The sequence below is a fragment of the Rhea pennata genome, chromosome 1 (genome assembly GCF_028389875.1).
Source record: "Rhea pennata isolate bPtePen1 chromosome 1, bPtePen1.pri, whole genome shotgun sequence".
Lineage (NCBI taxonomy): Eukaryota > Metazoa > Chordata > Aves > Rheiformes > Rheidae > Rhea > Rhea pennata.
Genome location: NC_084663.1, coordinates 4,027,578 through 4,055,061, shown reverse-complemented (window position 1 = coordinate 4,055,061; position 27,484 = coordinate 4,027,578). Strand labels below are relative to the sequence as shown.

At 39.5% G+C, this 27,484-nt stretch overlaps 1 protein-coding gene across 2 annotated transcripts in view; it reads left to right on the top strand.

Moving 5' to 3' along the window:
- MKLN1 (muskelin 1) overlaps nucleotides 1–27,484 on the top strand; it is a 98,247-nt gene that overhangs the window by 41,098 nt on the left and 29,665 nt on the right. For both annotated transcript variants that reach the window (XM_062580431.1, XM_062580440.1), the window contains 3 exons: nucleotides 2,774–2,851; nucleotides 4,055–4,120; nucleotides 12,397–12,509. In XM_062580431.1, the coding sequence (XP_062436415.1) occupies nucleotides 2,774–2,851; nucleotides 4,055–4,120; nucleotides 12,397–12,509 (257 nt within the window). The remainder of the gene's footprint in view (nucleotides 1–2,773; nucleotides 2,852–4,054; nucleotides 4,121–12,396; nucleotides 12,510–27,484) is intronic.

The following is a 27,484-nucleotide window of genomic DNA, read 5'->3' as shown; positions in this document are numbered from 1 at the left end:
GTGTCACAGCTTGCTTTGAAGGGCTTCAAAATAGTACAAAATAGAAGTACCATCACGTAATTTTGAAGCATAAATGTGAACGTTGAAATCAGAGCTTCAGGGACTGAGGAAAAAGGCTTCCTTTAAAAATTTACTTTTAATATTTTTTTCTGCAGTGGATTTGAAATGTATGTTAAACTTCTGATTCACTGGAAACAGCTAACTTAAACCTGAGCAGGCTTAGATCTGATCTTCGGACTCTTGCAGAAGCTTTGAAGACTCTTCAGGCAGGTTTTGGTCAGCAGTGCAATCCTGGCAAGAAACACAAGCAGTGCAGTAGAATAGGTCTCGTATCAGGTACAGAATCCACCTAGAAATCCTCCTTTTGCCTTCACCCCCTCTTTGCTTTCTCCGTTAGTGTCAGACAGGTGATGATTCAGCTTCCAAAACAAGCTGTTGCTGGTTTGTAGTGCGAGTAGGATGAATGTGGAACTGCTTCCAGCAGAAAAACATTTCTGGGTAGCAAGCTGGATGCTTTCCAAACCAATGTCCCATGGAAGACAAGAAGCTTTATTAAAAGAAGCTGAAGGCATAGTAGGGGAGAAGTGTCCTATCTTGACAAGTACAGCCTGTGGGTGTTGTGTATGGGAGAGAGGTTAAATCGCCCTTTCAGATCTTATATAGTGTAATTCATCCTCTTGAGCTATTTATGTCCAAATATCTATTGGCTGCCATAGGGATAAATACTGTTTTGCATTGTGTCTTGAAGATACTCTAACAATATCCAAAAGGCTGGATTTCTATCTAGGCTTGTGGTTAGAAAAATCTGCTTGAGTCAGTATGGGATTTCTTACAATGCATACATTTACTCTTTTTGAAGTTGGCATTTCTGAATCAGAATTCATAAAATCTTAAGTTTAAAGCCAAAATTCACTCACAAGGCTTGTCCCAGATTTATAAATGCTGAAGAAGCCTGATCTAAGAGCTGTAGTCTTAAGAAACCAAAATAAACCACTTTTTCTGCGTACGTAGAACAAACTTTTGGCTTTCCTCAATTAACTAATGCTTGGATAGAGCTGATGTTTTTGGCAGTAAGCTAGGAGAAAGTAAAATCTACCCTGCTTTCGCAGAATATTGAATTTGCAAAACTTGCAGAGCTAAATTTATAAAGATTGGAAGCAGTCCTATATTTTAGGACCCAATTTAGTATCTTTCAGGAGTGCTTTAGTGCCCTTATTTCCCTATTAGACTGTCACTAAATAGAGTATTCATCTTCTCCCAGGAATTCTTGGTGACTGGGATTTTGATTAAAACCTGGATTTTAGTCATGACAAGCTGTAAGACACCAGGAAATGCTTTAAAATATACTCTGAGTATTTTGTGTCATGTGTGACAGTGTTTTAGCTCTTGTAGATAAACAGGGACATATGCAGCAAAGAAAATTCTTTTTCTGTCTGTATGCAGAGCAAGGGGTTTTGTAAGAACAGAAATATTCGTAATCTGTTAAATTCTTACCTCAAAGCCACTGTTACTGAGGTTGGGAGAAGTAAAAAGTATTAAATATGACTTAAATTCATTTTTCATTTCTCTGGAGAACATAAAACTGATTCCCGAGCAAGTTTGTCAGGTGCCATTCCACTAGAAAACAAAACTGCGTAAGCGTTACATGATTGAGAACTGCTGAATGTACCTATGTCCTACATGTGGCTGAACAGCGTATGCGCAATGTACTGTTCTAATAAAAATCCGTAGTATTGCAATTCTGAATCTGGCTATTTTAGTTATTACAGGACTGGCGTTGTAAGGTGGATGTCTGAATTCAGTTTTGTTTTCAGGTACTGCACAAATGCAGAACAGACAATCACGGTAAAAATCTCCCTGCTGGAGACGGCAGGGTAGTGGGGGGATATAGGCCAGTGAGTGCTACAGGGAAGCAGTGATTGAGAGACTGGACGTGAGTAGTCTGAACAGTTTGTTATGCCTGCAAAAAGTGAGGTGGAAGGTTGAGGAAACACTTGCTAAGTTCCTTCCAGACTGGTGGGCCGTTGAGGAGAGTATGAGTTTCCTTTCCAGAAAAATAAAGTTTATGTAACAGACTGATAACATCTGTTGATTAGAATTAGATAGTAACTACTTGACAGTGAACAGATTAAACGTGGTGGGTGTAGAGAAGAAGGTAGGGAGGCACATAAGGAATTTGGGCAGAGTACTGGAGTTGATGCTTCTTACTTACAGAAATGCTGCAGTTAGCGTATCTGGCCAGTGACCTAACACTAAGTTTCTGCTGTTTCTCTTCTTGCTTAACTCCGAGGAGAATGTAAACTATTATTTTGTTTTTTATCCAGTGTTTGGTTCTTCCATATCGTAGCACTTGAACAATCTGCCTTTCTTCCCTTTTCTTCTTAGCTGGAGAGATACTGTCTGACCTAGTTTTAACTTAACATGTACTAAAATGGTTGAATTTTACATGCACTGGCAACTTTATTCTTTGGCTTAAATAAGGAGGAGGGATTCCATTCTTAATTAAATACACCACACTGGGGATTTATAGACAATTGGCATGACCTGGCAGGCAAACAGAGTAATTCTTGATTGATCTGGTAATGAGTATTCTTTTTATTTTAGTGCTCACACATTTAGTTCATTAGCAAATTGAACAAACTGACTGACATGTATAGAGAATTTATTTAAAATGAAGGCTCTGGAGAAGCATACAGGATTGAGTTAGATTTAAGAGTGATTTTGCTATAGTGGAAGTATAAACATTTTACAGAGCAAAACTTTTGTTTTGCAGATGGCTTATTCAATCAGTACATCAGTCAGCAAGAATACAAACCTCGCTGGGGGCAGATTATCCCCAAAAGCACCAAAGGTAAGACTATTTCTTAAGATACAGCCCTTGTACTGCTAGTGCTATGATGCTGCATTGTGTACATATTGCAAGAAACTGATGCAAGAAAGCTCCCTGAATTTTTCTAGGAGATAGTATTGTCAGTGAAAAAATTGTATTAGTCTTCAAAGATAGTGAAATGCAGATTGACCCCTAGTTGAGTGAAGAACACTTTACAGAACGTTAGCTATAACTTCAAGCATGGCTGATCAGTCCAATAGCAAATCTCAGGTCTATGAACTAAAAGCAGTTACCTGGATGACTAGATGTAATGCAGGGAATAAGCTTAAATCTGGACATTTACAGTTAAGAATGTCAAGTAACTACGTTATCTTGGTCTATCATACAACAAATCCAAATTGCAGAATCTATTTCTAATATTTTCTACCTTAAAGGAATCTCATAACAACAGCCATGACTACAAAGTACAAAAAACTAGTCATATAGCACGTCTGGTATTCAAGGTAAAAACTGCCAAGTGTGTGGAGTACCATACCCCAAACCTCTCGGAAAGTGTTACCTATGAGTACAGACTCCTCTCCCAACAGAACGAGCGTTGCCTTTCTAATGCTTGCGTTGCTTGCCATGGATGAGTCCTGTCCCAAACGCTTTAAGAAATCTAAAGTGCTTGGCAAGCTGTTCTAGTTGGATAGTTGACATTCCCCTGATCTGCGAGAGTAAATAATCGATGCGACTTTAGCTGTGCTATGTCTATGCCGTTAACTCTATGCTTCTATCCTATGGGTAGACTGCTGTGTCGTTTGAGTTTGCTTTCTGGCTCCTCTGCCTTCAGGCAATTCTGAAGGTGGGGAGAGACAAAGAGGAAAGCTAAAGATTGTGTGTCTGGTATTGGAGAGAGGCAAAAATCACGCAGATGGTCGATGCTTGAGCTGACCTGGATGTTTCAGGAACTCTTAAGTTCCTTTATAAGAATAGCAGTATAATACTGCATTTTCTCTAGCTCTCCATAATATCTCAAAATAATTCAATATGAATCTGTGCAGTTTTACGATGGGTAGGTAAAGTAAGAATATTATGTAGAGGTGTTTTGTTAGTGTCTTAAAGGATGGCGAACTCTTAAGTTGGTAGCTTCTATGTAGTGTTTAGGTACAAATGGGGTTGGATTGTTCTTTGGTTTAAAAATTTCAGATAATAGAAAACTCTCCCCTCTCCCTTTCTTTAAAGGTGACGGGGAAGATAGCCGACCAGGGATGAGAGGCGGTCATCAGATGGTTATAGATGTTCAGACAGGTGAGTTGTAGTTGCTAAATTCCTTAATGAACATATAGTTAAATTTGCAAGTGTGTGTATTCTTTATACGGTATCTAAACTCTAATTTCTAAGGTAAGTAGAGCTGCATTAAATATTCTGCTTTCTCTATCTGAGCTATGTTCCAGCTGCTTTTTCTACCCTCTTTCCTAATAGTTTTCTGCTACTAAGAAACTAAGAATTGTTTTGAAGTTATTTTTACATCCCTTTTTTTTGGACAGGTCCTTAGACTAGAGAAGAGAAATTACAATTATTTCCCTTATCTGCTATGTGTTCTGCGCTTTGGACCTGATGTGTTGAAACATTCCTTGTATTTGGGCTGGAGTAGCTTCTAACTTTCACAATAACTGTGTGACAAGCTGTATTTAAGTATAATTTATTTGACTCTTTTGCAGAAATGTTTTCTACAGCAGTTAAAAGAATGGTTCAGCCTCATTTCCAGAAAGCCCACAGAGAAAAGGAAAGGGGTGTTTAAGTAACAGTCAGTTTCGATTATCATACTCTGATTTTTTTTCTATAGCTTTGTCTTGCTTTTGTGTGTCAAATTTCTGTGGTCCTTCATATTCCTTACTCGAGTTGACTGTCCTGTTTCCCTGCCGATATCTTTGCTTAAGCAAACGATTTTAATGAGTAATAGAATTTCCAGCAGGAAAGAAGAAACAAAATCTGGGCAGTGTGTAGCCAAAAGGAATATAGGACGACATTGAGGGAGTTGGCAAAAATTCAGGTGGCCGTGTTATTGTGATCATATGGACTGGGACTGAGGCATGTGACAGGACGGTACGTTTAAGGGTGATTTGCTAAGTCATAGTGAACAAGCAAAAATGCAGCGGTAGAAGTTAGTCTTTGGCCTTCGCCCAGAGTGAAGTTATTCTGGAGAAAGCCCTGAAGTTATGTTGTATGTGAAAGTAAACTTTGGGTTTTTTTTAGTAGAAGAATTTTTGAGTTTTGTTAGGATAAAATGCTGTTGTAGAATTACTGCTGTTTGTATACAAAAGAAGCTGCAAAACGCACCCTAGTGGCCTCAGAGAATAAGTAGAAAGACTGGTTGTTTCCCAGGTATCCTGGAGAGAGAAGCAGCTTCTCAACTTTGACATGAGATTCCTTTGGACTTGAGATTATATTCATGGTGGTGTGAGTCTTCATTTCCATTCCTGTTGGTTTTCTTAAGTCCTAGTAAGCTTGACTATCTCTGACTGAAGTTTTCACTTAAGTTCACTGCTTTCAACAAGGCAGTAGAAGCACTGTCTTTTCCTCGCGCAAAGCAGACTGGAGTGCACCTACAGATGTAGAATCGTATTCTGAGAGCTGGATTTTCTTCTGTCCCATCAGCAGAGTTTATCCACTGGTGACAGGATAACCTGAAGGAAGGTTTTGCTGTAGAGTGTTCGGAAAGTTGCAGGTAGTCTTGCTTCCAGGCCCACTGACGCCTCTAAAAGGCAAAGTATTTTTGAGGTTTGTTTGCTATTTAATTTGGCTTATGAACCAGCCAGGGCAATTCCTTAAACTCTTTGTGTTCTTAAAACTTGCTGTTGCTGACTACTAGAATTTTCTTTTTGAGTATAGGTATCATTTAATGAGAGTAAGAATTTGGCTGGTTATGTGAGGATGCGTTTTACAAATTGGAGCTCATCTCCCTGGCTAACCTTGCACAAATCTGGTGTTAATGGAAAAAAGGAGCAGCAGCATACACTTTTCCTCAAAGGCAGCCTCCCCTCTTTACTCACATGCTTCTTGTTTTCTCAGAAGTCTTTGGAAGCTGAACAAGTTCATTTTGCATCCCTTATTGAAAAGGTGAAGTCCTTCTCAAAAAATGAATCTTTAATCTTCCAGAGAAGAAAAAAAAAACTCCAAAATTGGAGATACAGAGAAATTTCATATCTCATAGAGTAGATGTTGGATGCAGATTATAATATTTGATGTCTAGACCTGCTGAAGATGTAATTATAAAGCAGTTTAGCTTTTTGATTTAACTTCTAGTAAATATTAACCAGTTATTCCTAGTTAAAAAAATAAGTTCGTTTCTACTTAATTCTGTAATAGTACTAAGCCTTGTTGGATGCATTTGTTTAGTGTCAGAAGAGAGGTTGTGTTTGTGAGTAGTCAAACTAGCTATCAAATTACTGAGAGTGAGCTGAGTCACTGGCTCTGTTTATTCTCTAAGCTTCAGATACAGCATAGTTTAACTTGGTTCAAGCTGCCTCTTAGCATGTCTTATCTTCTAACGATGGTAAGTTTAGAGGAACTGGAAGAACAAATATGGCATCTTTGGCAAATAGTGACTTGTGTTGTAGCTTGTTTCCATTTGATCATAGTCATGCTCTTAATAGTTGCTGCAGTTGACCCTAGATTCTAAGTGTTCTTTATGAACTTTGGAATACTTATGTGTATTGAAGTGAAAATACAAGCATTTGGGGATACTAAACTGGGAATGTAGTCTGAGATTTTTCCAAATGAAAAATTTGTGAATTACTAATTCTCAATCTTCCTGTTTTTAGTCAAAATAATGCTCCAACTGGAATGACCGTGGAGTTGCAGAATTTAGGGAATTGTTCTGTGTTTGTGGAAATATTAAGAGACTTGCTTGGTATCAAATCGGGATAACTCTTGTGTACTTTAAAGCTCTAGACTCTAAATGAAAATCTAATATGTGGATTATTCCCCTGTTTTCCTGCAAGGTGAGCATATCTTATGTAGCTTTGTGTATGGGAAGCAAGAATGTCTCCTGCCATCTTTTAGGAGGAGGGAAGAGAAGTATTTGGGTAATTGTCACAAAAAAACTTGAATTAAAAACAGACAAACCTCCCCACAAACGCAACAAAAAAAAAAAAAAAAAAAAAAAACAAACCTCAAACTGCCAAAAGTGAAAACAACTCAAAAACTATATGAGGACATTAAGTGCTCTAAATACCGGTTTTGAAAAACTATACTACTTAGGTCCTGGTGAAATATCCAAGCGGTGAAATATGGATTTGTATTTAATACTATGTTCCCAGGTCTGTTGAGCTCAGGTAGAATGATTGCCTTAGTGCAGTTTTGAAAGAAGATGTAGGCAGCTAGCACTGGTACCTTAACAGATATAACTTTGATTATATCGTCTTAGGCCTTTCTGTAATTCAGATATGACATGTTTTGGAACACTTAACAGTTTTCTAGAAGAAGGTGGGAATGGATAATTAGACTGCCAAATTCAAGTTTTAAGGATTAACCTCTGTATTTCAGAAGAATATGCCTACTGTGTCTTCAAGAGTTGTTATTCCATAGGCATGGTGGAATCAGTGATTGCTCTTACAGAATGGTAAAATTTTATGTGAAAGACTAGCCCAGAAAGCTATTTAATTTATTTTGGTAGCATAATGGTAGCAAATTTGTTTTCTTTTTTTTAAAGAATTGCAAAGAAAACAAACTGCACAGGAGTTACCCTATTTTAAGTCTTTTGTGATATCTTCTAGTTGTTGGAAGATCCATCTTTATTTCATTTAAATAAAATCTGAAATTTCATGATGAATCTGTTAGAAGTAATGGCTGAGCAACCATTATGGCTTTTGTCTGCATTTCTGAGCTACGGCAAGTGGAATATTTTCCTTCAGAAAATATTAGTGAAATGGTCTGTATCAAAATGTGTTACCTCTGTTCATTGACTGAAGTGAAACTAATTTTGGAGGTGTGTTATTCTGTATATCCTCCTCTGGCAAGGCATTCTACTTAATTCATTGTGTTAGATAGGTGACAACAAAGTCTGAAAGTTGAGAGAAGTGGGAGATGGTGTGTTTGGCTCAGAAGAAAGATGGAAGGATATAAAAGATGAAGTGACAGAAAGCGGCTTAGACACAAGGAAAGATGCTGTTTTGCCTGAGGAAAACGTTTCTGTCTGTAAGATACTTTATTCAAAGATAGGACTTTTGTGTACAAGATGAAGAGATCTCTGAAACAAAACACAGATGGCTTTTAGGCCTCCAAAATGCAAACAGCTGCTGAATCCTGGAGGTTATTCAACTTGATGGTGCCTTTGCGTTTGAGAGGAAGACTTTGTATCTGTGTTATGTGCCTACCCAGAACAGTCCCAGTCTGAACAACTTTGCATTTAGCCACCATCTGTGCCGAATTGTGATTCGGAAACTGAGTGGTGTGATGCCTCAAGCAAATTTGAGGTCTGACGTTATAGTTATGCTCTGAGTGCTCTTCACAAAATGCAAACTTCAGCTTGGAGATACCTTAAAAAATTAAGTTACTGCAGAAGGTGCTGTCCTTTTGTAGAAGACTTGTTATATCTTTTACACCTAGATTTTCTGCTTCTTAGAGAGGCTGCATTAGGCTGATGGAGTGGTGCTGAATCTGAACATTTTCCTTGTGAAGTGAGACCCCCTGACTACTAGTAGGTAGGACCTTTTGAAGCTGCCTGTCTCTTCTTTGAAGAGTACAGAACCTGTTCAAGAGGAAGAGTACAAGAGGAAGCAGAGCTGTTGCATAGTGCTTGGGAACTTGTTGGGAGAGAGGAGATCTGGACCTGTTCCTGTGTGATTCAGGCTGTGGAAGAGGCTGAACAGTCTGCAGCTGTAGATTGTCATGCAAAGAGTGCCTGGTTTCCTTGTGTGACTTCTAAAGAGTTGGGGGTTCCCTTTTATCTGCAAGAGTTCTTTTTATTTTTTGTCCTGAAGTTATTTGGGAGTCTGAATCATCTCTCAAATGTACCTCCAGCAAGTTTGTGGATGATACCAAATTAGAGGGAATGGTTGATAAACTGGGAGACAGGGCTGTGAGTCACAAGGACCCTGAGAGACTGAAGGAGTGAACTGACAGAAGCTGTGTGAAGCTCAGCCAAGACAAATGCAGAGCCCCGAACCTGGGAAGTAATTAATATGTACAACAACGTAGGCCGGAGACTGGTTGTAGAACAGGTTTGTAGGCAGTAGACAGCTGAACGTGAGCCAGCAGCCTGTCTTCGTGGTGATGGCCTACCTCATGCTGGACTATGTTAGGTAAAGTACAACCAGCGGATTAAGGGAAGTGATTTCCCTCTTTGGTACTTGAGACCACATCTGGAGTATTGTGTCCAGTTTCGACTCTTCTGTGCAATAAAGATGATGATAAACTAATGTGAGCCTCAGAGGAGGGCCACTGAGATGGTAGAGAGCTGGAGCATATGTTACATGAGGAAACATTCAGGGAGCTGGGTTCCTTACGAAAGGCCAAGAGGAGTTCTAACTGTTTTCCACAACTAACTAGTGAGAGATAAGGAGAAGGTGGAGCCAGACTAATTCTGGAGGAGCACAGAGAAAAGATGAGGGGCAATGAGCATAAATTGCAGCAAAGGAAATTCTGGTTAGATATGAAGAAGAAGAAATGGTAATGAAGGTAGTCAATTATTGGAACAAGGGTCCAGAAGAATCTGAATTCTCTATCCTTGGAGATATTCTGAGCCTAACAGGGTATGTTTCTGAGCAATCTGGTACTGTGATAGGTTGGTTGGGAGGGCTTTCGGAGCAGATGACTTCCAGAGGTCTTCTGGATCCTAAATTATTTTGTATTCTGTGCAGAATTGTTCTAGCAGAGACGTGAAATTACTGCTTGACTGAATTGTTAGAGTGTATCCGTTTTGCCAGTGTTATGTTGGAAGGTAACTTCCACAGGGATGCTCTGGGAGATCAAACATCGTTTGTCAGCCTCGAGTTACGAGCTTACTGTGCTACATCCTGATGATGAGGAAGAGTCACTGTGCTGGAATATCACCAAGAACTTCACCATGCAGAGAGGATAGCGTTAACAGGAGGAAGAGAACACAGTTTTGAGAGCATATCTCAGTTTAGGGTGTTGGGGATTGACAAGAAATATTTTTCTCTTCTGTGTATGCTCTCCAGTACTTTGAGGAGCATTCTGGCATCTTTTAGCCTTTTGGACAGTAAGGGAAGAAAAGACTTTAGACATTACAGAAACATTTTTTACTGAGCAAGCAATTTAGAAATATGCATAGAACATATTCAAAATATTGAATTCTTATTGAAAAATAAATGTAGTGGAGTTGAAGATAAGATGCTGAGGGAGAAATTTGATTTCCGAAATGTAGCTGCTGAAAGCTTGGGGAAGATGCACTGCTTTCATGTTTTTCTTGTTGCCCTGCAGGTAGATTAAAAATTCTTCCAGTCTGTCCCTAAAGCAGAAAGGGGGTTGCTTTAGTAAAGCAATATGAATATTACTGTGTTACATACTGCTCAGATACAAAGGAAAAATCCCTCCCTCTGTTGGGGAGGGATGCCTTACCTGTGTTTTAAGTTCCCTGAAATAATTTTGATGTGAGGCTACTATGTCCCGTTAAGCTTCCCGCTCCTGCTGCCTGAAGAGTCCATTCCCTCTGTCTGCTGCCTTCTTAGAGCATCTTGTTTACTGATAAGTTGTTTAGGTGTTGCGGCAATGTCCAAGACTGCCAGAGGCCTGGACCTCAGAGCCTGTCGTGCTTGAAACTTTGCTTGCAGGGTGAAAAAATGGCCCTTTTCCAAAAAAGCTAGATTGAAAATAGAGCAGAAGATGTGAAAGCGTTGGGAAACTGAGTTATAATTTTACGTAAACTATGGGAGAACAATTGCAAACTTCAGAAGAACTATGAAGAAGGTGTTTTCTTGACCTTATTGGCAACTGATGCATTTATATATTGAGAAAAGTTTGAGTCTGTATTTTTTTAAAAGAGCTTTTGTTACAGAGCTATATACATATTTTTAGATAAATGATGAAAGATTGAGAAAGTGTTAGTCTTTCTAGGTCTGGATAATGATGGAGTCTTATCTTTCACCTAGACTACAGCTCTCTACCCAACATTAAAGATAAATTTGGCACACTGTTCATGTACGCTTGTGTTGTCATTGTTCTCCTGAGACTCTTGGGATGCGTTACACTACCTATATGATTCTGCCTCTTTTTGAGCTCTTGCATGCGGTTTAATTCTCTCAGCTTGATTTAGGTAACTTTTTAAATCTGAGTTCTTATGAGATTCATTCAGGTTTGCTATTAAATTTCATCTCAGACAAAGCCTTTACAGACAGGCATGACATTTTGGCAAGAACCCAATAGGATACTTAGCCAGTGCCAAATCTTTTATTTTCCTCAGCTATCAATGAAGCTGTTGTGGTAATGCGGGTTTTGTGAGCTGTGAGAATTTATGTGCACAAAGGGACCTGCTCTTTGCAGGGAACACTGGGCGCCCTGAGTCCAGGAGGAAGGGTAATTAAAGTTAATGAACCAGGGTAACCTTTCCATGGTGATGCCCACTATCCTGATGGTAGGTAAGGGTCAGGGACTATTTCCATTTTCTAATCACATTTCTAAGTCTGCTCTTTAATTGGTATTGGCTTGAAAAATTGCCACTGCAGTTGTAATAGAACTGGCTTGTGGATTTTAAAGGAGTTCTTCAAAACTCTGGAAGTCTTCAGTGGCTTGCTCTTCTTGGACTTGACGTTGTGTTGCGTTTTGATGTAATCCATAAACAAAGTATTTTTAGCATTTGAGACAGTTACGTTTCTAGAATGGAAAGGGCTTAGACACCTCTGTGTCAGAAAGACTTCTCCTTCCTTATGATCTTCCTGAGTTCAGAGTCTTTGTCCACTTCTATCAGTGTGACCGACCTTGCTTCTGTTGTCAGTGGTTGGAGAGGCTGTGGGTTTAAGGTAGAATGCTTTAAAGATGGGCCTGGAATACTGACTTAAATCTGTTACTCTTTCACTTATTTACTTCTGTGGCCTTGGATAGATTACTCTATCCTCTTAAAAATTTTCCTCAGATTTTGTAGCTGAAATATATCTTCCTTTATAAGTGATGGTCTAAACAATTCTCTTCTCAGAAGTCTTTCTAATCTATAAATTCTGCACCAAACAAGGTACAAGCTAAGGTTTCAATAAAAACTAATAATGTATAATATCCAAAATACTAAAATATTGTTAATTTGTCTTCCTTAAATCGTAATTACACATGTATGTATTGTCTTGTGTGTATCTGTAGAAATAGAGAATGACTCTTTCAGAATTGGCTGTATATCTATCATGAAAACTTCCATTGCTAAACCAAACTATCTTTCTTTCCATTCCTGTGACTAGTATTGCCTTCAGAGTGGAGCTGCAAAGAGGAGTCCATTTCTATTTCTCTTCTGGCAGTCTTTAAGACCTGTGATCTATTTGTCGCAGGATTTTTCTAGGTATTAGACTGTTTAAAGGAATACTCTCTCTTAATAATGAAACTGATGTATGTTCTTTTTCTTTTTTCTTTTTTAATAGAGACTGTTTATTTGTTTGGTGGCTGGGATGGAACTCAGGATCTGGCTGACTTTTGGGCATACAGTGTGAAGGAAAACCAGTGGACCTGTATATCCAGAGATACCGAGAAAGAGGCAAGTTCTATGAGCATCCATATTGCTAGTATGCAAATTGTTGCACAGAAAAATGCCATGCTTTTGAAGTTCCTGTATTGATGTATAGTATGCTGTAAGAGCCGCAAACTTCGGACATTCGAGTTCTAATAGACTTTTCAAATGCTTACAGTGCGTTCCACCACTGCTTTTGGTAGACAAATTCAGTTTATCTCCTCAACTATTTATAAGAGCCATAGACATCTTGGTTCCCATTTGAATTTTTCCAGTCCCTTGCCCCTCATTCACTTTATGAGTTTCTGTGCCAGATTAAATAACACTTCAGTACTGTTATTTCTTTTCCTGGCAAAGGTGTTTAGAAATTGTAATCAAGTAGAACAAATAGTCTAAGCTGAAAATCTCACAGTAAGGCACTTCCCTTACCCTTCAAATCTCCATGTGTGGCACTTTTTTCAACATCCTTTACAAAATGGGGAGCAACAAAACTGGAAAGACTATTGCAATATTTTAAGTGCTGTATAAAAATAAAATTGTCCTTACATTTCATATTTTTGTAAATATTTTTGTTTGATTTGACTCTTAGCTCTTTTTTGTCACTGCTGTGTACTACTCATGGCTACTCGTATGTTCCAGTGATACGATGCCGAAGCAGGATTTAGGCTTTCAGGGTCGAGCTTCCCATCCTTGTAGTACAATCCTTGTATTCCTTCTGTTTAGATCTTGAATTGTGGATTTAACTTAAACATTCTCGCCACTTACCCAATAGATATGTGTCTGTATCTTAAGGAGGCTGTGTGACATAACAAAGGGAAATTTGGGATTCATCTGCTTTATCAACTCATATGGTCAGTGGCCAGACTGTCCTCTGTTACGGCCTTCCTTCAAGGAAATAGGGAAAATAGAAAAGCATGTTGGACAAAGAATGATTTTCTTCTTTTTAAACTATGTTTCTTCTATCATTTTTTCTGCCTTGTAGCTGTTTAGCATGTATGTGTGTCCAGTTCAGGATACAGAGTAATAGGAATGTTCTGCCAAAAGGGGTTGCTCTGTCTTCTTCCTGCACAAATGAGCATGGGTAGTTTGGATTTGTCTTCAAGGGATTAATTTCCTTTTCTGCCGGGGATGCTCTCTTACCCAGTTGAGCTTCTGTAGAGCTTGGGAGGCCTGACTGGGGCACAAGGAATCAGCAGTGCCAGAAACAGTGTATATTTTCTCTTGAAGTTCCTCGTGCCTGCCTCTAGCTGGGTAGTGCTGGGATTGAAGAAGGCAGGAATACACAATGGGCAGCTGTGGAGGAGACAGTAGAAGAGTTGTGAGTTGATACAATAAAGTAGTTATAAGGGGACTTTGGAAAGAAAAAAAATAACAGGGTGCAGTGGAAGGACAGGAAATGAAAGTGGAAGATTGGAAGAGTCTTGGAGAAAAAGATAGATACGGGAATTTAGGTTGAGCGTACTGGGAATTTTGAAGAGAAGGATTCTTAAGGGAGAAGAGTGCGAAGAAATGCGTGGGGTTTTGGGTATGAGTTCTGGAATGACGTTATGCACTGATATAGTCTGGAATGGCATTCAGAAGAAGGCCAACAGCGTAGCTCATTTAAACTGATTGTTGGTGCTGAGGCATAGTCCAGAATATTGTAATTTACTGAAGTGCAGTGAAATGGCTGCTGCTGTGCTGGTAAACCAGTAATGCTTTTTCTGGATAAAACCTGATTTAGAAATGAAAAGGTCAATCTCAAATGAAGAATTAAATTCAAAAACAAAGACCCTTAATAGTTTCTCTAATAAGAGCATCAAAAGTTCACAAACAATTTGCTAAAAGGAAATGTCTGGTGTGGAATTTTTGTTAACATTTGAAATAGATTCTACTGGGACTTGTTTTTTGCTTTATATTGTACTTATTCTACTTCTAACTGCTTTGTTCTAATTAGTCAATGATACTGATTAGTCACTGAATAACAAAACTTGGACAAGAGGAAAATGTAGTAAATGTTGTATGTTATTCTGTGTCATCTAAACGGTAATGTACACTAATGTGGAATAAAGGTGCAATGCCAGTTTATTGTCATCTTCCCCTTGGCACTGTTTTAGGAAAAGTTTGTGACCTTTTTAGTAAACTGTATTGCTGCTGCATTTTGCGTTTTTGAAATCTCTTAGTGAGCTAGAGCAGCATTGCTGGGGTAGCTGATCACTACTATTCTTAGTTGGGAGGGTGGCGAGCGGGGAAGGTGGGCCTCTAGTACTTCCTATTGGGCTGAACGTCCAGGACGGAATCAGCTGCTGCTGCTGGCCAGATGGAGCTGACTTCCCCACCATCTCTTGGGCATGTGGAACCAGAATGGCTCCTACAGTTCCTGTCAACTCCTCCTGCTCTGAACCCATGTCCCTCCAAGGGAAATGCAACATAGGGTAGCCCATGACCTATCCACTGGACCCACAGCTGCTGCCCTTCTGGCTGTCTCCTCTACAAAATGTTTATTTGAGTATGCAACAACTCTACAAATAATCAGTTGGCATGAGGCAGGGCTGGAACACGTGAATTTTAAGAGCCTTTATGAGTTTATTCCCTGAACCAAGGGGATTGTTCTGACAAGTGCTGTCGTCTACTAATCTACAACTGCTAATCAACCTTGGAGACATTTTGAGGATTTGGGATTTGAGGGTTTGTTTTGAGAAAACAAACATTGTCACTCTTTAGGCATTTTAGTCTTATACCACTGTCAGTTGATAGAACTCCAAACATACACATTAAGTTTCTCAACTATTTCTATTTCCAAGCAGTAACGTTCTCTTCGAAAGGCTAATTTAGTGAAAATTGGTGTAGGAGGACAGTTTAGTGAGTAGGTAACTGCAGGAAAGACTTTGCTTGGTATAAATTAATAGTTATGTGGCCTTTTAAATAGGCTTAAAATTACGAAGGTGGTTGATAGCTCTGGAGATTTGATAAGTGAGAAGTATGATAGTTGGCGTGCGTTGTCACTGGTATTTTTGTAACTTCTCTCAGTAGTTTTTAGAGAGGATCTCCCTTCAAACTGTTTTACTGTCTTAATATACAAGACACAAACAGTAAGGAAAAAGGATACAACATCTACAACCAGGAAACTGGGAAATCTGTATAAAAAAATGGACTTGTTCAGAAGCAGGTTGAAGATGGGTAGCAGGGCAATGTGGTAAATGTGCATTTCTAGGTTTCAAGACATAGAACTTGATTTAAGTATATGCCAAGTTTCTTGCTAGCCTTAATAGTGCAAGTAGACACATGGGTCACCTCTACTTTAAATGAATTTTAGGCTGATGCATAGTATGGCAGATCAAAAAGTTTGATTTCTGTATGGTGCAAACTGGTAGAATCACAGAATGGGTAAGGTTGGAAGGGACCTCTGGAGATCATCTAGTCCAACTCCCCTGCTCAGCAGGGTCACCTAGGGCATGTTAGACAGGGTTGCATCCAGGCACGCCTTGAAGATCTTCAGAGAAGGAGACTCCAGAACCTCTCTGGGCAACCTGCTCCAGTGCTCCATCACTCTCACAGGGAAGAAATTCCCCCTCACGCTCAGGCAGAACTTCCTGTGCTTCCATTTCTGCCCATTGCCTCTTGTCCTGTCACACGGGACAACTGAAAAGAGTTTGTCCCTGTCCCCTTGACACCCTCCCTTCAGGTACTTCCACATATTGATAAGATCTCCCCTCAGTCTTCTCTTCCCCAGGCTGAACAGGCCCAGCTCTCACAGCTGTTCCTCTCCTCATAGGGCAGGTGCTCCAGCCCTCTGATCATCCTTGTAGCGCTATGCTGGACTCTCTCCAGTAGCTCCATGTCTCTCTAGTAGTGGGGAGCCCAGAACTGGACACAGGACTCGAGATGAGGCCTCCCCAGGGCTGAGTAGAGGGGCAGGATCACCTCCCTCGACCTGCTGGCAACACTCTTCCCAATGCACCCCAGGAGACCATTGGCCTTCCTGGCCACAGGGGCAGATTGCTGCCCCATGGTCAACTTGTCATCCACCAGCCCTCCCAGGTCCTTCTCTGCGGAGCTGCTCTCCACAAGGTCAGCCCCCAGCTTGTACTGGTGCCTAGGGTTATTTCTCCCTAGGTGCAGGACTCTGCACTTGCCCTTGTTGAACCTCATGAGTTTCCTCTCTGCCCAGCTCTCCAGCCTGTCCAGGTCTCTCTGTATAATTCCAGATTCTGTTGCTGAGCACATTCATGAATATGGTATGTTGACTCAGCACATTATGGCTTTTTAGTGGAAGTCCTGTCTTACAAGTTGAGCTCCATGAAAGATGTGGAGACTGTGTAAACAGGTTATAGGGTTAGGTGTTTTCCCTAAAACCTTTAAAATGTTTCTCAGCAAAGATGCCTAAATTAAGCTGTCATAGGTACAAGTGAAGGTCTGCTCATGGGTGAACTGGTAAGAGGAGAAATTACTTCTCACAAGTGAAGGAAAGCATAGGTCAACAAGAGTCTAATGCTCAGTCAGTTCAGAATGGTCTAGAAAACTGTGTGGTAAGGCGACAGTTGGCTGCTGACAAGCATTTTTCTAGGATACTGAAAATAAAAGCTGACAAATGTAGAAAGATTGTGCTAGTGAGAGCCAGGGTGATTTTCATCTGCTAGTGTATTTCTGATTAAATTTTCCGTAGTGTCTGCATACATTGATTTGCATTTGTTGAAATGGATGAATTTACCCAAAGTTTCCAACCTCATGTTACTACACAAGCCTTTTGCGCTTTTGTAAGCGTTTATGATACTTATGACCAGTTTTTGAGTGTATTGCTGAAATATGTAAGCATATATATGTAAAGTTCCAGTTTTTCCTGTTCTAAGTGTATGAACTGAACTTGTTTCAAATACTGACTCTTTCCTACAGTTCATGTAGTTTGGAAGATGCTTGGAGTAACTTGCAAGTTTTTTTGATTCAAATACTGTGATGTTTATGCACTAGAAATTTCATATACTGAATCTGCCCCTTCCTACTTCTCAATAACACCAGTTGTGCAGATGCTCAGTTGTACTAGATGCCTGATATCACAAAAGCATATAGGGAGAAAGCAGCTGTCTCAGGAGCCTGCAATAGAAACTTGGATTCTGCAAATGCATTTCTGAGCCAGCTTCCTAAAGAGTGTAAATGTCTACAAAAGCAGGGGGCAAAGAAGGCAGGTACATGTAGTTAAACCCCGTAAAAAGTATTCTCAACTGTTTTTAGGTATTACAATTAAAAAAAAAAAAAAAAAAAAAAGCTGTAGCTCTAGTCAGATGGATCTGACTCACTTTTCCAGTGACTTTCACATAGGAAGCCTGAAATCAAAAAGACCCCATTGAAGACTGTCTTGACTTTTTTTAAAAATACTACCTGAAAAGTAACCTTTTGTTTGCTTGTGCTACCTTGTGTACCTAAACAGCTCTTGTCTTGTTAACTCTTGTTTGTCTTAACTTTTTGCTAAAGAAAAAAATCATCCTTATTTTAAAACAGCTGTGGATCTCTAGCTTCTCAGTTCTATCAGTTAGAACCTATAGTTCTTGCTTCCAGCCTGAAAAACTGCAGAAACCCAGCCAAGCTTCAATTATTCTTAACAGCAGATGTTTCAATGCGCAGATCCCTTTCAGATCTTGAAGGTGGTCTCGTAGAGGACAGAGTAGTTGCAGAAACGCATTATGCATGGTGTTCTGAAGGCTGCAAAACCATTACAGCGACAGAGCTGGTGTATGCCAGTCTTCAGATTATACAGAGTTTCAAACTATCGTAAAATTCTTAGTTACAAAGGGGTATTGCTTGCAAAACTAAGTATTACTCTTATACCTTGTAGTAGTGTGTCCTGGATAGTCGATATGTAGCATTTATATTCTGATTAAAAAAACCCCATCACTTTGGCTGTAGCTTATGATGGACTTACTGGTCTGCTGTCTCATCAGGAATGTAGCTTTTTTGTACTTACATGGCTTTCTTGGTAATTCATTGCATCATTCAATTCTCAATAAACTAAAGATGATGCAGAATACTCGCACATGCTGGCCTGGTTATGAATGCCTTGCAAGGAAGGCAAAGTTCTTGTACTGCTCAAAGTATTACAAAATTTTCTGGTAAGAATTTAGTGAAGCAGTAGATAGTGGGCTAAGAAATGCTGATTTATGTCATTTCAGGTTTTAAAGACCTAAATAAGCACCTACAAAACAAGAGCCAGCTGGAATTCCTGGAATCGTGTATCTCCCACTAAATGCATTAGGAGAAATTATTTTAAAGAAACTGGAGAGGAGGCTGGGTTAGAAGAGGTGGGAGGAAAGCTTATTTTCTGACCAGCGAGGTGAAATTAGCTTCATACACCAGTCAGCTTTGCCTTGGAAATAGTCTCCTATTACAGCTAGGCAGTGAAAGACTGCAGTTATATTAACACTGCTCAAGCTGTACAAATACAGAAATTCCTAAAGAAATGTCAATTACCCCATATGTATCATGCTTTCTAAAGTAGTATCATAGACAAATACTTAGCTAAATCATCTGAATTATGTGCTTGTAAATACGTGAAGTTTTGTGGACCTTGTTGCTTAGAATGAGTATATTTTTGTACCAGGTTTTGAAGGTAATTTGTACTTAGGCTTTCTGGACTGTGTCTAGATCAAATGCTGGCTGAAGCGGTAGCACATTGATGCTCTACATTTTCTGCCCTGAAAGGGCCTGATATGTTTAGTAGGGCTTAATCTGTGAATGTCCCAGGGCCCGCGTGCCTAGGTTAGATGTTGGAGGAGGCCAAACATCTTATTCATCTTGTGATTCAGGACCTGTTAGATTCTAATCTTGCTGTACCCCATATATGCTTCATTTTCAGTGCTCTGTCTTTAAAAGCTTCTCTTTGCACATTTGCTATTTTATTTTTACTTTCTTCTTTAATTCATGGAAGAGAAGGACTTCCCATCATGCTTCATAGACTTTAGGGAAGACCATAGAAAATATTTTGCACTGTTTCTTGGTGGTTTTTTTATGTGGCTTCCTATATAGATTACTGCAAAACTGAAGATACCTTGGTCCTAAAACTTTGATACAGCAGAGACTAGCTTTGTGGTGCACTTCTGTGCCAATTGATGCAGTTCCTCCAGGTGGGTGACTCCGGTGTAATTGAGAAGAGCTGAAATACAATATAAACAAAAAGTTAACAAGCCATATCTTTCCTAATCTGCCAGTCAGTTCAAAAGAAGGCCATATAAACTCTAGAGCGCTGTGCAAACTTCTCCTTTATCCTTTCTTTAAGGCTGACTTCTAGAGAAACATCTGAGAGCTTGTATTTGTCGTAGTCATACTTAAGACTTCTAATTTCGTAGTGATCTATCACCAGCTTTTCAAAGACAATCAAAAATCAAAAAAAAAAAAGCTTTTTTTTTAGTTACTTCTAGCTCTGCTATATCCTGACGCACTTGGAGAAACTGTAACATATCTCACATAGCTTTATGGATAAACAGTCCATAAATGACTTTGCTCTGCTGTGCAGTTGGTCTGCAAGTGTAGCTTGCAGCTAAACCGAATAGTTAGCATCTACGGAAAATTACTCTCTTGGTTGGATCTTCCCTAGCTATTGTACTCGGAATGAGAGGACAGCGTGAACTTTGTATATGTGTAAAAATGGCCTCATTCAACATCCTGCAGTTGTTAATGGGTTTAGTCAAACTCTGCACACTAGGGATGTTGTCCTGAGGGCCTGTCTTCGAGCTGGTGAAAGCTCTGGTTCTGCGGTGGATTGTCTGTTCTATTTCATCAGTGTTACTGAAAGCAAAGCTGAGCGGCTAATGTGTAAAACATTGCAACAGTTTACTTGTTAAAATAAAATAAGCTGCAGTTCTTACTCACTTTTCATAAGTGTGAATAACACTTAGTTTGCAGATAAATTGTGCCTCTTCTTAAAAATATTATGGTATTAATAGCCTTTCGCTGCATGCTTGTCATGGGCTAGGACATCGCTTTAGTGCTGCTCCTGTTTGCATAAGTAAGCTGAATCATGTAGGCTGCATGACTTATTTTTGACTGTAAACTAAAGCCTGACCAAGACTTTCAGTAACATTCTTATAATCTACTTCACCCAAATGAAAGATTTATTTCACATTGTTTTGCATACTTGAAGTCCTGTGGTTTTTTTTTTTTTCTTCTTTCCACTTGCTTGCCTAGAAAGTCCCTCGGTCATAGGATGACTTTGTTTATCGTCGTTTACGGTAACACGAGATCCACAAGGTTATACAGTGCTGAAGGGCCTTAATGGTACCTAGATGCAAGAGCAAGGCAAGGAAGAACATGCAGCTCAAAAATGACCTGGAAATGTGGCTCCCTGAACTGGTGGTAACTCGAATACCTGTTGCCAGAGTTGTTTCTGCACTGTAGATAAACTCATACAGCAGAACTGTCAAAAATAGTGTATTGATGCCTTGGTAAGTTCTTGAGTCAATTCATAGGCCACGTTTTGTTTCTTCAAAGTTGCATTATTCAGTGATCATGAGAAGCCAATATTGTGTGTACTTTATGAAAATACATCCGAATTAGTTGGTTCTGCAAGCAGACTTGCTGAGAGACTGATTTTTAACAGGTGGTTTCAAGGGAGGTGAGCGTAAGCATCCATTCATTTTCATAGCACCGTTCATGTGTACCGAAGCATATGCTCATCTGTGCTGTAACGAACCTGCCCTGATCCCTGAGGGCTGGAGCAGCCTGTCTTAGTAAGCTCTTATGTAGGACTGGAGGAGATGACCCCTCCTGGGTCATCAGATCCAGTCCGCTGCTATCATAAAGGTCATGCCATGTGATCTCTGAGCTCAATCATTTGATTTATAAGCTCATTGAACCTTCTTTTGAAAGTAGAACACCGGACCATTTATTTTTGACTTGTGATCTGGGCAGAGGAAGTTTCTTTAGGAACATACAGCATGAGGTTGTGAAGTGTCTAACGTTGAAAAGTTAAGACTATCCTGAGCGTGTACATGGTTTTAGAGAAACCTAAAATGTGGCTGGGTGGCTTCATCCTGTTTAATTTCTTTGTTTCCTTCCTAAAGCAGACAGAACAGTTGAATCAAAACTGTGTGCTAAAAGCTGCCTCTGGCTTTAATCTGTTCCATCGAGTCTGAGTCAGATGCCCAGAAAGGATTTTTCAACTAAATCTATTTAGTTGCATTGCTATAGAAGGACACTTGTAAGCAGATTAGCCAGAGCTCAAATGCTATGTCAACTGTTTGACTGAAGGATATCTTCATCTTGTCTTGACTTATGACTAGATGCGTTAGTGGTCGGTTGTTTACAAATACTTGTCAGAAGTTTTTTGGTGTCTGAACCTAATATTTTTCATGAAAGACTTATTTTTTTTTGGGGGGGGGGAGTGGAATTGTGTAGACCCATGCTTCTCAGTAGTGATCTTAGGGAGTTTTAAATGTCATGCTTCTTAGCCAGGTTTTGTTCTGTTAACTAATATTTAATCTGAACTATTTAATAGATTTCCTAAAAGTCAGGTACTCTCCGAGGCTCCTCCTTGTAGCTGATACAGGAGCTGTAAAATTAAGTTGGAATATCCGGTAGCTTTCATAAATAGTGGCAAGACTGTCTTATGGCAAAAATATATGGCTGCTGACCTGGCGTAATGGTGAACTTCATATGTTGCTTTAAGCTTAACCTGAGGCAGATCTGCAGAGCAGTTGAATGTAACGTAGCACGTGTTCACCTTCTCCGGTCGTGAGAGCTGTCACGAGTCTGCTGCTGCCTGGTTGGATACGTTGGAGGCCGCTCCAGTGTGTGACTTGGCACTCCTGGCACATGGTTAGTATTTGTAGGGGTGTTAAAAATTGATCCGTGTCCACTCATTTTATTTTGTGCTTTGGGCTGACGGACAGTACGAATGCCCTGCACCACCACGGAAAGCGCTGGACTGCGTTCTTGTGATAGGTTCCTGGTACCCTGCTTCATGAGAAACTTAAAATGGTTCTCATGAGTATGAGCAACTTATGTGGGATGAAAGGTTTTTCTGCCTATGGCTGTCGTTGTTTTTCACACTGATTTTAGTGCTTGCTTAAAATACAGCAAATCCTTTTGAATTACTGCTTAGATTAAACATTTTGGGAGTATGTATTATCTTAAGGCTTGATAAAGCACTAACAAGTTCTAATCTTAAAGAGCCTACGGACTTGGATGCATGCCAAGGATAATATGCCTTTTATTTTCAGTATTGTAGAGAACTTTCTTTTTTGGGGGGTGGGGTGGGAGGAGGAAATTATATTCTGAATTTGCTGAAACACACTCTGAAACGGGGAAATGAGACCAATTAATCTCTGCAGTTGTGTGTAGGCAGGAGGGACTATTTGTTGCATGACAGCCTGCTCTCAGAACCAGAAACAAAGTAGGTTGTTTGTGTCTTTTTATGTCCTCGTCCTAGTTTGCTGTAGGACAGGAGCATTTACCTCCTGACGCTTATTTTTGAACTTTCTACTGGAGACAGCGTTCACATTCCATTCAGTCTTTTAAAGCACGAAGGAGAGAGAATTAGTCAGCTGTTCTTTGTTTTTATTTCCCTTACTCTTGAACAGTGTCCAGGCTCGCTCCTGAGGTTTTTCATCTGGATCGGTCTGAATAAAACAGATCTGCTTGCAACTGAAAACCCTTTATTTGCTAAAAGTTATGACAACCAAAAGTAGCCAAGCTCCCTGAGTGTGTTTTGTTGAGGGGAGCAGGGAGAGAGCTGGCTTACCTCAATCTTGTTCACATTAAATCAGGTTCACAGGACATGGATTTACCAAAAAAAAAAAAAAAAAAAAAAAAAAAAAAAAAATTGCTGCCTTTGCTTTTTTTTGGTAATCGTGTTTGTGCCTTAACAGCTTATGCTGTTGCTAAGATGATGCACCATGATCCTACCATAAATAATTATTTGAGCAGACCCTGTCCTAAGGAGTTGCATTCCTCTCCTTTCTCTTCCATACACAAACAAATCAATTATTCTGGGGAGGCAATACTGTCTCTGGATGCTGTTGTGTTGCTTTTTGAAAATGTTTTGTAAGTTAGTCTTAAAGTGGGATAATTGCTTTCAGCATTTGCAAGTTAAATGAAGAAAGCTCTAATTAGATTTTTATAAAGTGGCTTAGCATGTTGAGGAGGCCTTTCATAAAGTATACTATGTATTCACTTGGCATTGCACAACTGAGTTTCATGGAGCACTGACGAGACCGAAAAACAATCCTCTCTGGCCTTGGTCACTCCTGGGCATTTAAGGGATTGAAAGCCTGTCTTAAAATACTCCATGATCCTAAGTATACATGTTTTCTCCCTTTCCCTACCTTCATCTTCTTCAGGGCATTTATTTCCATTTTGGAGACTGGAAGGCTTATCTAATCAAGACCAACGTGTTTGAAGGAGAGTGTCTGAGCAGAGACGAGAAGCTCGGTATTTAGTACCGTTTTAAAACGAGGCCATTGCACATGCTGTTTAATCTGCCTTAGCCGTTATTATGCTGCGCTAATTGTACAGCGGTGCTGGGTGGCGGAGAGCCATTTTGTTCAGGTTAGTCTTAGCTCCGAGTGGGTGCTTGTTCAGTTCCATAGAAACTGAATGGTACCGGTGCTTAGTAATGCTCGGTATTGTTTAGTACCCCGTAGATTAGAAATGTGATATGCTAATGCTTTATTTTTGCCACTGCAGCCTTGGCATAAATGCAAAGGACTGTCCAAAGTAGTAATGTGTTGTTTGCCATCTGAATAAGAACTTAACCTACTCACAAGCTTCTTTCACATGTGGTTTCTGCAGTCTGCGTGCCAGAGGCTTCATAATGAGAACTGCAAAGAGTTCCCAAAATCGGTGCTTGTCCAAAACGTTTGTGCACCTTTACTAGATGTGACTTAATGCAGTCTGTTTTAACCAGATGCACTGTATTCGGGAAGTGATACCTCTACTAAGTTAGCCAAGCAGTTCTTGAAGTTTCATCTGCAAAAACGTAGATCCCCTATGCTAGCAACTTTGAAGAATATTGACGAGAACCAGCTCCAAAGTCCTTAACGATGAGGAGCCTTGCATTAATTTATCTCTTCAGATATTCATGAGAACAGATAAAGCAAATTTGTCATGATTATTCTTTGCGTTGTGCTGCTCTTTGTAGTCCCGTGTTGTGTCTTTTGGGCACTCTTCCTCCTTACGGTATGCGCACGTCTTTCGTCAGGCAGCGAAGCGAGAGCTGTGTGGTTCAGGAAGCAATTGAGCCATCTCTCGCTTTTGGAGCAGATGTGGTTGTGAGCAGAATGCCACTGAAGACTGAGGCTTGTTCACTTGGTAGTTATTGAAGTGTGATCAAACTCTTAATTATCTGCAGGTGTTTGTGATGACAATTGAGCGGAGTAGTGAGGCCCACAATAAATCAAGCAGTTTGAAAGTCTTCAGAGTGTTTTTGGTGGTAAGGCCCAAACTTGTGATCTGTTTGTGATGGAGATGTATTGCTGTCCCATCAGTCTGGGCCATTGGCTCATGCACTGAGTCTGCATTCCAGGGGCAATAAAAAAGACAGTTCTCTTGCTCTCTAACCACACTTGATGTCTTCCACCGTAGATTAAACAACACAAGTCGTGTCTATTATGGTTAATTTTTCTCACTTGTTGCTTAATAAGGGGTTGAGTTCTTTGAACACTTCCGGAATCAACAAAGTCTTTCCCATTTGAATTTGGTGGGTCACTTTCTCCATAACAAGTTGTTCCAGTGTGTTCTTTGTCTGAACAACAGGCTCACTATTGTAGCTGTGTGAAGTACACTTCTTTGGATGAACATTCGCAACCGCCCACAGGCTCTTGATTCATTTAATCACGTGTGCCTGGAAGTGTTCATTTTCAGCGTACATATCTGTCCTTGTAAATGGACCCTGTGTCTCCCATTGAAGTATATTTGTACTACGAGGACTTTTACAGGCAAATTTAAGAGCCCTCACAGAAATGCAGGTTTAGGCTTTTCCACTCTTCTGCCTCAAATGTCAAACTAATGTATGCCATTGCTTAATGGAGTCTTTTACTTGTAAACATAGGCACTAAAGTGATTGGAAGCTCTTGCCAGGTTCCATGTGACTTCCTAAGTGATATACAGAAATAATTTAAGTTTTCTTTGAAAACAGGATTGTGGATTGGATGAAGCTTTCTGTATTAGACAGACAATGCTGTGGCAGTTTCTGCAAGGTGGTAAAGTTAAAGGTAAAATTGAGATGGTGAAGTTTCTGTGCCTGCGGTCTGAGTAGATTAAACAATCCACCTTAACCTTTTCAGGAGTTCTCTAACAGGTAGCTGCTACTGTGTGAGACATGACCAACGCATAGTCCTTACCTTTAAGAAGATGTAAACTTAGATATCTTTCCTAAATTCTTTTCTTAACATGGTCTTAGGATATGAAATTCCTATGTTTATATACTTACCCAATGCAGCAACTTTGCTTTTGATGCTGATGGTTTGAAATTGGTACTGTAGATGTTAAAGTGTCTAAGCCTCATGCCTTTGCTCAGATACTCTTCAGTTGAAGACGAAATTTTTCTTCTACATGAGACAGGTCTAGAAATCAGTAAAGTTGGAGTTTTGTTCCTGAATGTGCCAAAGACTTTATTTGAGTGGATTTGGTAAGATTTATGTAGTGTATAGAGATGTCATTTTGAGATGGGGGAAAAACTGATACTTAGATCATCGCAGTCAATTAAAGAAAAATGCAATGACATGACAGAGGGAAATGAATGAAAGCACCTATTTCAGATAGACGGATCTTAACACTTCCTATAAGCGGTGGCAGTGCCAAAGCAAGTATGTGCCCTATGGCAGGAGACCAGAGGAATATCTTTAAGTGTCCCAGTTACATAACTGGGGATGGACTTTGTCTGTTGGCATTACTTTCTTGTGAATCTCAGAGAACCTTTGCAAATGTAGAAGTCAGCACTTTTCATACAAAGCGACTATCCTGTATGTTTTCAATGCAATCCTTTGGAAAATACTGTTACTAACTTGTATTTTATAGAAACAAGATTGAGTATGCCACTTCCTTCACTTTCACCTTCTTCCGCCATGTGACCAAAGCCAACGAGCTTTTGCCGCATTTCAGTTTTTTATGCTAATGCTTCACTTCTGTCGGTCTTTTTAAAGAAAAAGTAAATTATCTTAATTACAGTTTTGAGGATTAGTTACTTCATGGTAACCATTGCTGACATAATGCTTCGTATTTACAAAATATGAGCAACTCAGTGTACCTCTTCAGATATTTTAGCTATTTGAGTTACTGTAAACAGTTTTCTGTAACTATTTTTTAATCAAAAATTGGGTTCTATAATGTAAATATTAAAGTCTCTTGATCACAAATATGAAACATTTCATATTTTATTCAGCTCTGAAATGTGTTCCATCAATATGTTTTAAATTTCAGTAACAGTTTCAGTAGAATGTTTTTTTACATGAAACAGTGCAGATACGAAGATTTTATACAGAAGGCAGTATTTGCTAGCACGTGGAGCAAGTATTATACTGGTTACGTGGTGTGACATAACTAACTTTCTTTAACTATTACATTTAATAAATTGTAGTTTATATTCCCTCTTTGTCTACTTGTATAGCCTTTTATTTTCAGTAGATTTTAATGGTTTGGTTTTTAGTCTTTCAGATTTCAATTTTCTGTGCATCTTTTTTTTTTTTTTTTTTAATGGTACTTGAAATCTCACTATTCGTGTTGGTTTTCTGACTGCTTTTTCCAGTTTCTTAGTATATTCTCAGTACTGAGCTTTGACTCTTGACTTACCGTTCAACTTCCACACGATTTTTATTTCTGGCCTTGTAGACTCTCAAGAAGGCTCTCAGTTAGCCAGCCTTGTTCTGGCATTCTCATTTAAAGAATGAAAGAGTGCCATAATTGTACAAAATGAGATTAAATAAATGACCAAAGAACTTACTAAGCATGACCACAATTTCCTCCCTCTTGTCTGGTGGTGTGCTTTTTTTTTTCTTTTCAAATATAAGGCTTTGGACATCTTGACCTCTAGTATTTTA